This window comes from Onychomys torridus, chromosome 1 (assembly GCF_903995425.1).
Source record: "Onychomys torridus chromosome 1, mOncTor1.1, whole genome shotgun sequence".
NCBI classification, from domain to species: domain Eukaryota; kingdom Metazoa; phylum Chordata; class Mammalia; order Rodentia; family Cricetidae; genus Onychomys; species Onychomys torridus.
In genome coordinates, this window is record NC_050443.1 from 26,800,863 (window position 1) to 26,813,798 (window position 12,936).

The 12,936-nt window shown below is 46.4% G+C and overlaps 1 protein-coding gene across 3 annotated transcripts in view; it reads right to left on the bottom strand.

The window, feature by feature from the left end:
• Positions 1 to 12,936, bottom strand: part of Rhpn2 (rhophilin Rho GTPase binding protein 2) — a 58,100-nt gene that overhangs the window by 34,924 nt on the left and 10,240 nt on the right. For all 3 annotated transcript variants that reach the window (XM_036207019.1, XM_036207011.1, XM_036207027.1), the window contains exon 2: positions 4,877 to 4,992. In XM_036207019.1, coding sequence (XP_036062912.1) covers positions 4,877 to 4,992 — 116 coding nt within the window. The remainder of the gene's footprint in view (positions 1 to 4,876; positions 4,993 to 12,936) is intronic.

Consider the following 12,936-nt stretch of genomic DNA (forward strand, 5'->3'; position numbering starts at 1 on the left):
CTCAGAAATGGGGATGTGAAGACATGCTGGATCACAAGGGTCTCTGATTCCATCAGTGTTGACCTGCTGATGGGTCATACTAGGATGGCATTGTGGGGCAGTGGTGGGAACATTAGGAGATAGGGCCAGGTTAGAGGAAGGTAATTAGGCACATGCCTTTGAAAGATGTTATCTTTTGCTTCTCCTGTGGTGGTACTGTGTTCCCCAAAATATTGTGTGACCCTAATAAACTTATCTGGGTCAGAGAACAGAACAGCCACTGGATAGACATAGAGGCCAGAAAATGGTGGCACACACGCCTTTAATCCTATTACTTGGGAGGCAGAGATCCATCTGGATCTCTGTGAGTTTAAAGCCACACTGGAAACAGCCAGGCATGGTAACTCACGCCTTTAATCCCAGGAAGTGATGGCAGGAAGCTGAAAGGTATTTAAGGTGTGAGGACCAGGAACTAGGCTGGTTAAGCTTTTAGGCTTTTGAGCAGCAGTTCAGCTGAGATTCATTCTGGATGAGGTCACAGAAGCTTCCAGTCTGAGGAAACAGGATCAGCTAAGGAATTGGTGAGGTGAGGAAGCTGTGGCTTGTTCTGCTTCTCTGGTCTTCCAGCATTCACCCCAATACATGGCCTCAGGTTTGATTTTATTAATAAGACATTTAAGATTCCTGCTACACTCTCCCCTGAGTCACTCTGCTACTCAGCTGCCATGGCATATATGCACCTGACACAGGACATTACCCTTTCCTTGGGCCCAGAATCAATGGATCCAGCTGACTATGGACTGGAAACTATCATGAGCTAACTAAATCTAGCCTCTCTTTTTTGTTGTTGGGTTTTGTTTTGTTTTCAAGACAAGGTTTCTCTGTGTAGCCCTAGCTGTCCTGGAACTTGCTTAATAGACCAGGCTGGCCTTGAACTCACAGGTATCTGCCTGCTTCTGCCTCCCAAATGCTGGGATTAAAATCATGCACCACCCCTGCCTGGCTAAATGCAGCCTCTTTGAAGTTGGTTTTTGTTTTTGTTTTTCAGATATATGTCACAATAATGAAAAGTCCAATGCAAAAATAAATGGGGGGTTGGGGATTTAGCTCAGTGGTAGAGCAGTTGCCTGGCAAGTGCAAGGCCCCGGGTTCAATCCTCAGCTCCAAAAGAAAAAGAAAAGAAAGGAAAAAAATAAATGGGAACTTCATATTCTGGCCCATGTGTCCTGTTTGCTTCCATGTGGTGCTGGGGATGGCACACGGTGCTCTGTAATTGAACCACATTGGCTCTTCATTTCTGGCTTAATTTCATTTTCTTTCAAACCTTTTAGTAAAACTGTCCCTCTGAGAACAGGCTCCACCCTGGCTCCCAGTCTCCCACATGCTTTGAAAGACCATACTGGGACAGTGTAACCAACTCTGGCAAGCTGTCTTCACTCTGCCAGTTTGTCCTGCCAGAACTGTTCCTACCTCCCTCTGCCAGGGATTCAAGTGTGGTGGCAGTGGGGTGCTGCCACCCTGTGCCCCATATAGATCCTTGGCTGAGGCATCAGATATATCCCCAGTGTGGGAAAAAAAGGCAGGTCTAGGATCAGGCATCAGACTGAAGGCCAAGGGGACTCAGGCATCCCCCTGCACAGCTGCTGGAGCCCCAGGAACGTATGTGAGCAGTCATTAACCTCACTACAGCCAGGGCCACCCCAGCCTGACCCTGGGGCCTGGCCATCACAAAGTGAACGGAAGGCCTATGACTCACTCACTTAGTTATCAGCACGTGACTTTTTTCTGCCCTTAAGTGGTTGCCAATATTTAAAAGTTCGAAATCCGAAGATTTTAAAACCCTAATGTGTCTGGTACGTGCCTAAAATCCTGCATCTGAGAGGCAGAGGCAGGCGAACCTTGAGATTCAGGCCAGCCAGGGCTACAAAGTGAGACTTTTTTTCTCTACAAAACCAAAAAAACAGACTGGGACTCCATCTCAGTGGGCAGACTGCTTGCCTATACATGAAACCCGTGAGTGATAGCAAACACCTGCAATCCCAGCCCTCGGGAGGCAGAGGCGGGAGGATCATCACAACTTCAAGGTCCAGCCTAGGCTACATAGTGATTTTCAGGCTGGCCAAGGCTACATAGTGAGACCTTGTCTTAAAAAAAAAAAAAAAAAAAAGAAGAAGGAAGGAAGGACAGAAAAGAGAAGAAAAAAAGAAAAAGAAAAGAAAGAGAGATAAAAAAAGAAAGAAAGAAAAGGCCTGGGTGTTGTGATACATGTCTGCAATAGCATCACTAAGGAGGCTGAGACAGAAGATCTGCCAACTTCCAGGCCAGCCTGAGCTATATTATATGCTGCATACCCTCCCACCCCCACCATTCTCATAGTTCCCAGCACGGAGCCCAGCCCCGTCCCTCACCAGCATGTATACTGACACACAAAGCCTCAGAGTGAGGCTCTCCCGATTCAGTCTGACTAGCAATGGAAGGCCATCTGGAGGTTCAACCAGAATGGTTAAACAGCCTGTCCTCTGACTAAAGAACTACTTAATGAAAACTGAACAACCCAAGTAACTTGCTTTAATCTCTCCATCTCATACATGCTATTTGGTACTGCCTCACCTTTCTCAAGGGAGGGACAGGAAGTGGGAGGGTAGAGTACTGCCAATGCCCAGCCTGGAGCGGGGCTTCAAAGTGCAGGTTATCTCCCACCAAGCTCCAGGAAGCTCACTGTCTCCTGGCTGACACAGGGAAGGGAAGGACTTAACTGGACACAAACCTCCCTGCTCACAGCGCCTGCCCAGTCATGGCAGCCTCTGCAGTTAAAGGCTGAGACCCTTGTTTCCAAGTCTGCACTGGTTTGGATGTTTCCCCAAAGGCCCTCTTGCCCACACTGTTAACTATCTGCATCTAGGAAACTTAGTGGGACAATCTGAGCTAGGACAGCCAGGCCCAAAGTATGAGAGTAATTACCTGCTGCTAGTTGTGGCAGCCAGGGACACTGTGGGGCCAGAGTGAGGCTTGGCCTGATGCCCTCCTTGATTTCCGGAAGCTTCGCTGTCAGTTGAGGTCGATTAATAAATACCCGAGGGTTTCCTCTAACAACAGCTTATCAGTCTCTGGGAGAATCATTTACAACCCTGCCCTACCCTCTGTCTACCAGCCACACAACTGCTAACCTGACCATTTGATTGAGCCTTGCCTGGGCCTCAAAGAGGCTGTTCTGTTAACAGACCAAGGCAGGCAGAACGGCCTAGTATCTGCTATAAAAACTCCAAAGCAGGGCTGGCCGGGCAGCTCAGCACATAAAGGTGCTTGCTGCCAGAGCTGACAACACAAGTTCAATCCCTAGGATTTTATATGGTAGAAGGAGGGAACAGACCCCACAAAGTCATACGCTGCACATGGGCATGCACAAAAAGGTAAAAGCAGGAGAATCAGGAGTTCAAGGTCATCCTTAACTACATAGCAAGTTTTAAGCTGGCCTAGACTACAAGAGATCCTGCCAAACCAAAGAACTACCCCGTAAGCCTCTGGGGGATGCAGGGGCAGAGGGGCTGGGAGATAAGTTGGCAGGTAAAAGCACCTGCCTTGCAATACTAATGACTTGGGTTTGCTGTGTGCTCCAAGAGCCAGAAGTGAGACCCAGCCTCAACAAGATGGATGGCGGAAACCAATGCCCAAAGTTGTCCTCTGGAGGAGGAGACTGCACTCCAGTCAACAAGCGAGCTGGCACACTGCACTCAAGGGGGTGGGGAGGACTTACAGCTGTCTAGACAAAGATACAGCTTTAGTGAACTCTGCTTGATAAGTAACTATTTTATACCCACGGCACAGCAGTGAATGCCCAGCACCACCTGCTATGCCTCTCTCATTAACTCAATCCTTTTTTACTAGACAGGGTTTTGCTACTTTGCCCAGGTGTCTCCAACTCTGGGTGGGGTTCAAGAAATCCTCCTGCCTCAGCCTGCCCTCAAATAGCTGAAACCACAGGTATGTGCCACCATGTCCTACTTACAACTCCTTTCATTAGAAAGGTAGACACTGGTAATATAAATGTCCCATGCTTCCCTTTCTGTCCTCTCTCCCTTATCCAGTTAACACACATTCACCAAGCAGTGACTCTCTCTACTAGACATCACTCTGGGCAGTGGAGAAAGGAGTCATGTCCAGAAAAAAATGCTAAAACAGTAACTGGACTTCCGAACAAGATGGCTACGGCTGGGGGCTGGAAAGACGTTCATCAATTAAGAAGAGCACTTGCTGCTCTTGCAGAGGACCCAAGTTCTGTTCCCGGTATTGGAATGGCGACTCACAGCCATCTGCAATTCCAATTCCAGGTGATCTGCAATGCCCTCTCTGGCCTCCGTGGGCACCAGGTTTCACATGATGTACACACATGAAGGCAAACACTCATACACATAAAATTAAACAAATTTTAAGTATATACATATAAATGTATACACACACACACACACACACACACACACACACACACACACACACACACACACACACACGGCTATGATCCCACTGTCTGCCATGATTCACCACAAACTCAGGGTGGACAAAACATCTCTGTCTGTTTTCTTTGTTTGGTTTTGTTTGTTTTTCAAGACAGGGTTTCTTTGTGTAGTTTTGGTGTCTGTCCTGGATCTCACTCTGTAGCCCAGGCTGGCCTCGAACTCACAGAGATCTGCCTGGCTCTGCCTCCTGAGTGCCACCTGGCTAAAATGTCTCTGTCTTTAACATGACAACGATCTAGGCAAGAAAAGGACCTGTCTAGAGCCCCCAGATGAGAAGAAATCTCAAAGCTGAAAAGCAAGATCCCAGCTGGATGGATGTCCAGCAAACAGGCCCTCAGGAGAGCGGGGCTCCTGGCCAGGGCAGCAAAGCCTGAGGTACCCACTTCAGAAGGTTCTCAGCTCCCGTCCGCATCCGTACAGCCTTCAGGATCTGCTGGTTCAGGGCTGCTCTTTGATTCTGCAGCTTGCTCCGGCCAGTTTGCGCAAGGGGATTACAGCCCTGATGGGAAAATAAGAGATACCACTCAGAGGTCAGTCACACCCAAAATGATGGCATTTTATAGAACAGAAAAAAAAAAGCTCAACCAATCCATAGTCTCACCAACACAACTACTCAAACATGAGCTGAACAAGGGAGACACCAATGGACATGCTGAAGTGAACAGGGAAAAGCTCATGAGGCCTCAACCCTGCACAAGGAACCACAGGCCACTGAGGAAAGCTGGGAAGTGGGAGAGGTGGATCTCCCCAAGTATGTGCAGACCAGTTTGTGTTTAGAGTACCAAAGGGTCAGCCCTGAAAACATATAAACGGAACATTATACAAACTAGTTATATTTAGGAATATACATGTGTATACATACACATATATACATGCAATAGCAATTAGTGAAAAAGTGACCATGAATTTGAAGGAGAGTAGGAGGGAGCAAGGAAGGGCTTAGAGGAAAGAAATGGAATGGAGAAATGTGGCAAATCTAATCTCAAAAAAATTTTTTATGACAATATAGAAAATATACAAAATAAGAAAAGGCATAAAAATGCAAAAATCATGTTAACACAGCCCCCAAACAAACACTATGTGGCTGGACACACCTACAATCCCAGCACTTGGGAGGCAGAGGCAGGCAGATCTGTGAGTTCGAGGCCAGCCCGGTCTATAGAGCAAGCTCCAGGACAGCCAGGGCTGCACAGAGAAACCCTGTCTCAAAAACCAAAAATAACAACAAAAACCAAACAGACACAGTGAGTTAGTCTCTTTTGCTTGTCTATTCTCCCATCATGATGGTGACACTGGCCACCCTCTTCCCACCAACGTGGTATATAGCATCTCTGTTTAAACCAGCCCACTGGGAGCTCATTACAAAGGTACCTGTTGCCCAGCACAGGCCGAATCTCCAAAATCCAAGAGGGGAGCAAGTGGTGATGATGATGAACCACTGTCCACACTCTCCATCAGAGCACAGTGCACCAACCTTATCAGTCAAGAGATGGTGGGAACACTCTAAGAGCTGGGCTCCCAGACACTAGCCAGGGCCACTCTAAAAGCCTCCTGAGGCCTGCCATATGACCCTCTCCAGCACAGTGGTACTCACAGCTCACTATGCTCTCTTACTGTGCTCTCAAGAATTTCCCTTTTGGGGCCCAAGAGATGGTGGTTAAAAGCATGTACTGCGTTACAGGAGACCTGAGTTCAATTTCCAGCACCCATGTGAGTCTCAAAGCCACCTCTCTTAACTCCAGCATCAGGGGAATTCAGCACCCTCTTCTGGCCTCTATGGTTACCTGTACTCATGTGCACATACCCCCACATATACCCACACTCTCATATATATATATATATATATATATATATATATATATAATTTTTAAAAATCAATAAATAAAAATTCACCTTAGAATACATTGTTCCTTAAAGACAAGAGCAAGGTATAGTGATACACCTCTCAACTCTCCAGAAAGGGGATTGCTGCAAGTCCCAGGCCAGCCTGAGCTATAGAGCAAGACCCTGTCTCAAAAATAAAAATAAAAAACAAGCAAAAGAGGCTGGTGAGATGGTTCAGTGGGTAAAGCCGCCTCCTGCCAAGTTGAGGGCATGAGTTCAAACCCTGGGACCCATGTGACAGAAAGCAAGAACGAGCCTCTATAGGTTCAACTCTGACCTCCATAGGCACACCATGGCACACATATAACACCATAATAACCACAATACTTCTGCCCCCCATAGGCATGCCACAGCATATACAAAATACCAAAATAACAACAACAACAAATAAAATTGTACAACAATTCAAAACAAGCTGGGGGAATGGTGGTGGCCACCTTTTTAATCCCAACACCTAGAAGGCAGAGGCAGATGGATCTCTGAGATCCTGGTCTACAGAGCTAGTTCCAGGACAGCCAGGACTGTTACACAGAAAAATCCTGTCTCAAAAAACAAAAAAAAACAAACAAAAAAACAAACAAACAAAAAAACAAATAAATAAAAATTAAATTAAATTAAAAATGGTGTAGTGATGCTAAGGTATGAGCTGGGTAGTGGCACACACTTTTGATGTCAGCACTTGGGAGGCAGAGACAGGCTGATCTCTGAGTTTGAGGCCAGCCTGGTCTACAGAGTGAGTTCTACCATGGCCAGGGCTACACAGAGAAACCCTGTCTCAAAAATTAAAAACAATCCAACAAATAAAACTGACTAGGATGCTATGTATAACATAAAGGCAGGAAAAATTACACTGTATCTGAGATTGCTGAGAAATGAGATTTTAGTTGCTGGCCCCACAAAACGTCCCACCAAAACAAATAGTAACTGTAGGTAGTTACATTTGTGTAAGTATTTCCCTATCTGATGTATCTGATAGCATCAAGTTGCAGAACTGAAACACAATGTAATAGTTTTAGAAGTCTACACGTTTGGTCAGTCATGGCAGAACATAACTGTAATTTTAGCATAGCTGGGCCAGGAGGATTGTGAGTCTAGAACCTGGGTATCACAGTAAAACCTGTCAGCAAAATAAAACTAAAGCACCATCCACCCAACTACTTAAAGCATTCAGGACTGGGAGCCAGCCCTCCAACAGGGAGTACATGCTTAGCTTGTCCAAGGCCCTGGTTCAGTCCCCAACTGAATAAATAAAAGAAGCAGTCAGTGTTTTTGTTTGCTTTTTAAAACATCTTCCCCCACAATACATGGCCATCACCTATTTCTGATTTTGGAGCATTTTAGTATTTCAAAGGAGCATCCACTAGTACCATTCCTCATGCTGGAGCCGGGCCAGCTCTGCTCTTTGGCCTATACAGACTTGCTCATTCTGGATATTTCACATAAATAGAATTATTCAATATGCGGCCTTCTGTGTCTGTCTTCTTTCACATAGTGCACTGTTTTCTTCTGTGTGTGTGTGTGTGTGTGTGTGTGTGTGTGTGTGTGTGTGTGCGCGCGCGCGCTAGTGGAGGCCAGTGGACAACCTCAGGTATCATTCCTCAGGTGCCATCCACCTCTGTGTTGATACAATCTCTCATTGGCCTGGAACTCACCATGTAGGCTAGACTGGCTGGTAAGAGGCCGGAACTCATCCATTTCCGCCTCAACAAGTGTGCATCCTGTCTGGCTTGTTTTCCTTATGTGGGTTCTGGGGATTGAACTCAAGTCCTCCAAGCACTGTACCAACTAGCTTTCTCTTCTCCTCCCACAACCCCATTATATCTTGTTTCATTGTTGTTTGAAAGGGTCTTATTGTATAGCCCAGGCTAGCCTTATCTGTGGTCCCTACCTTAGTTTCCTACAGTCTGGGTTTACAGCCTAGTGCCACTGCACCTTGCTAGCGTGTCGTTTTCAAAGTTCACCCAGATCACAGCCTGCACCAGTCTGCTCTTTCATCGTCAGATAAGCATACAACGTTTGTTCTGTTTAACCATTCACCAGTTGCTGGACACTTGAGGTGTTCTCATTGTTTGCTAGCACAGTAAGGCTAGAAGCCCGGTGCAGTGTCCACACCTAAAATCTCAGTATTTGGGACATGAGAACCGGAGATCAGGAATTCAAAGACAGTCTTAGCAACAAGTTCAAGACCAGCCTGGCTTACAAGAGACCCTGGGGGGGTGGGGAGTTAAATTAAAAAAAAAAAAAAAAAACTTTAAAAGGACAAAGAGGAGGAGTAGAAACCTTGAGAAAGCAAAGTAATTCATTTCTGACCCTTTAGTCCAAAGGCCACTGACCAGAGGGGGCCCCCTGAGCAGGTTGGAGGTAGATAACACGCTTTTCTCTCCCCAGGGTTCACACAATGTGTGTGTGTGTGTCTAATTCCAACACTCAGGAGGCAGAGACAAGCAGATCTCTGTGAGTTCAAGGCTAGCCTGGTCTACAAATTGAGTTCCAGAACAGCCAGAGCTGTTACACAGAGAAACCTTATCTTAAAAACAAAAAACCAAAAAGAATGACTAAAATCTTATTCCTATACAAGCTGTTCTTTGAACAAGCATTGCTGATTATATATATATGTCATGTGGTTAATTCTATGTTTAACCATTTGAGAAACTACCAGATAATTTGTCAATTTCTATTTTAAATTCCCATTAGCAAGTATTCTACAACTAAGCCATGCTCTCACCTCATCACTGGTAGATTCAAGCAAATTCTCTACCACTGAGCCACACCCCCAGTTCTTCACTGACAGATTCAGGCAGATACTCCTCCATTACTGAGCTGCAGCCTCTGACCTCTATTTTTTTTTTTTTTATAACAACAGCCATCTGTCTTAGTTAGAGTTTCTATTGCTGTGATAAAACACCATGACCAAAAGCTAATGTTTTATTTCATCTTATACTCGGTCATCACTTCCTGAGTCAGGGCAGGAACTCAAAGCCAGAACCCGGAAGCCGAAACTGAAGCAGAAGCCAGACTGCTGCTTGCTGGTTTGCTGGTCTGCCTTCTTATACCATCCAGAACCACCAATCCAGGGGTGGCACCACTCACAATGGACAGGGTCCTCCCACACCAATCATTAATCAAGACAACACCCCCATTGACTTGCCCACCAGCCAATCTTAGGTTGGCATTTTCTCTTCCCTGATATGTCTAGATTTTTTATCAAACTGACGTCAAACTAGCCAGCACAGTGTGTGTGGTATGTCATCATGATTCAGCTTTTTCATTGGCTTGGGTTGGGAATATGACTCAACAACAGAGGGTTTACCTAGCATGTGCCAGGCCCTGGGTTCCAGCCCTAGTACCGCCCACCTCTCCTACATAAAATCAAACCATTCCGGTCATTGCAGAGACTATGGCTAGAGACCTTAGACCCTGACTAAGCCAGTAAGAATTCTTGCCCTGTGTCATTTTCTTGCTTGCTCCTGGGAATATGGAAATCAGGCCCAGAAAGGGTTGAGTCTTTTTCATGGGTCTGTAGTCATTTGTACATCTTTTCTGGGAAATTACTGACTGAAACCTTTGCCCATTTGAAACTGGGCTATCTTATCTTAGATAACATATTATCGAATGTGTTTTTGGTTTTTTTTTGTTTTTTTTTTTTTTTTAGGTTTTTCGAGACAGGGTTTCTCTGTGTAGCTTTGCACCTTTTCTGGGACTCACTTGGTAGCCCAGGCTGGCCTCGAACTCAGAGCTCCACCTGCCTCTGCCTCCCAAGTGCTGGGATTACAGGCGTGCGCCACCACGGCCTGGCGGTTTGTTTGTTTTAAGGCAGGGTCTCTCTGTGCAGCCTAGGTCAGCTTCCAGTTTACAGTGATTCTCCTGCCTCAGCTTTCTGAGATTGAGATTATAGGTGTACACTGTCATATCTAATTGCAAAAGTGTGATTAGTATGATTAATGGGAGGTCACACTTGTCATGGCATATGTGTAAAGATCAGAGATAACTTGAGGGAGTCAGTTCTCTTTCTGCCCCTTGTGTGGCTCCTGGGAATCAATCTCAGGTTGCCAACCATGACAATAACTACCTTGTTTGTGTTGAACCTTCTCATCTGCCCCCAAAATATTATTTTTCATCTTTGCAAAACTAGAAACTCAGACTCCAGGACTCAAGCTTTCTTAGGAGAACATTTGGACTTCTCTATTGGTGCCTACTCGGGGTTCTCTGCCTATGATTTCCTGAGGTATTTCTTTCTTTCCTTTTTCGTCCTGCAGTGCAGGCAACTGAACCCACTATACAAGTGCTCTGCCCCCGGGGTACATCCTCCACCCCTCCTAGGGTCTTCGGATTGCCATGTGTCAAGTTTCAGATCTTTAAACCTAATGGTGCCCTCCCTACCTCAGACAGGGAGTCTGAGCAAGGACCACATTCCTTGAGGCTTATCTGTAGGACCAGTGGCTACTCCCTGGGAGTGTCCTGGTAGGCAGTGTTCTCAGATGGGGCTCTGCCCCTGCCAATTCAGGAACCTCACACCTAACAACCTCAACCACCTCCTCCCTTACCCCCACCCCGAACACTCATGGCCTGGACCCCTAGGAGGGAGAGGCAAGTTATCTATAGCCCAATCTGCTCAGGGGCCCCACAATCTGGCCTTTGGACTAGAGAAGTGAGTTACCTTCTTTCCTCAGGAATTTGTTTTTTTGGTTTTTTTTTTGTTTTTTTTGTTGTTGTTGTTGTTTTGGTTTTTCAAGACAGGGTTTCTCTGTGTAGCTTTGCGCCTTTCCTGGGACTCACTTGGTAGCCCAGGCTGGCCTCGAACTCACAAAGATCCACCTGGCTCTGCCTCCTGAGTGCTGGGATTAAAGGCGTGCGCCACCACCGCCCGGCCTCAGGAATTTCTTATACTCTCTTCCCAGAAAGAAACCATTATCCCTCCAGCACAAAATTCCACCCTTCCACCCCACCTAGTTTTCAGTCCCATAACACTTCCCTCCATATTCAAATTGCTTACATTACATTCGCACTGGTGGCAGAGTGGGGAGCATGGCTGCCTTCTAAACTGTACAGATATCGGAACCGATCGGAAGGCAAGCATCTTTTTATTTGGATTAAGTGCTGATTTTTAAACCTGAAATGAGGAAACCTGCCAGCACTCAAAGTCTGAAGCAGGAAGATTGAGTGTTCGAGGCCAGTCTGAACTACATAGTGAGTTTGAAGCCAGCCTTTACTAGATGGGGAGACCAAGGCTAGAGAGATGGTTCAACAGTTGAGACCTTGTACTGCTCTTGTAGAGGAGGACCCGCACCCATACTAGATGGCTCACATCTGCTCCAAGGGATCCGACACCTCTGGCCTCTTCGGGCATCTCGGCTTGCGCGCGCGCACACGCACACACACACACACACACACACACACACACACTTTTTAAATCTTAAAAGGGGGAGCTGGGATAGGTCTTGGTGCAGCACTCTTCTAGCATGCATGAAGTCCTGTGTGTGCACGCCTGCAATCCCAGCACTCTGAAGGTAAAGGGAGGATGATCAGAACTTCCAGACCAGCCTAGACTACATGAGATCCTTTCTAGGAGTGCAGAGATTTCTTTCTTTTTCCCCAGAAACTATTAAATTGTTTTCAGATTTTTTTAAATTTTATGTATGCGAGCGTTGGCCTGCATTTGTGTATGTGGACAAGTGTGCCATGCCTGTGAAGGACAGAAGAGGGTGTCAGATCCCCTAAAACTGGGTTCCTTGCAGTCATGGGCTGGACTGCCTTGTGGATGCTGGGACCTGGGTCTGCTGCTAGAGCAGCAGGTACTTCTAGCTGGTAAGCCATTTCTCTAGCCATTAGAAAGTTTTTACCGTTGATTGTTGATTCGGTAAAGGGCTGAAAATCACCATGGAGGGCTGGTCCAACTTTCCTCAGAATGCCACCACTCACCAGTGCCATTTTACGGACACTTTAAATAGGAAGTCCTTCTTGAAGCTCAGATAAGCATCCATCCCAGCTTAAGAATGAGAACTTTTTCCTCTTCCTATACCTTACCTACCTCCCTGCCCTACGCAGCCCACAGACTTGGGGTCCAGTTTCTAGATAAGGCATAGGAATGCAGGGGATTAGACCACACTGAGTCACTGGACTCAACACTACATTACTTCTTACTGACAGGTAGGAATGCTGGGCACTGCTGGAACTGACAAAAAAAAAAAAAAAAAAAACACCCATCCAGCTGCTTGCTAAGTTACCAGAGAAGCACATTTAGGCAAGACCCCCAGAAAGAAGCCCTGGTACCATAAGGGGTTAAGCCACCCAGCAGCTCCTGCTGAGTGTTGGTGAGTCCTTTCCTGAGAGAACCCACTACACATTTCTCATCTCTGGTCTTACCTTGTGTGTGCCTGCAAGTGTGTGCGTGTGTGGTGGTGGTCATGGGACTTGAATCCAGGGCCTCATGCATACCACACAAGTAGTCTACCACTGACCTCACCCAGCCCTAGAATTTGGCCATGTTAGCGAGTTTCTTGGGGTTTTGTGTCCATGCTATAGATGAAACCTGGGGCCTCGTGGATACTAGGTAAGCAAG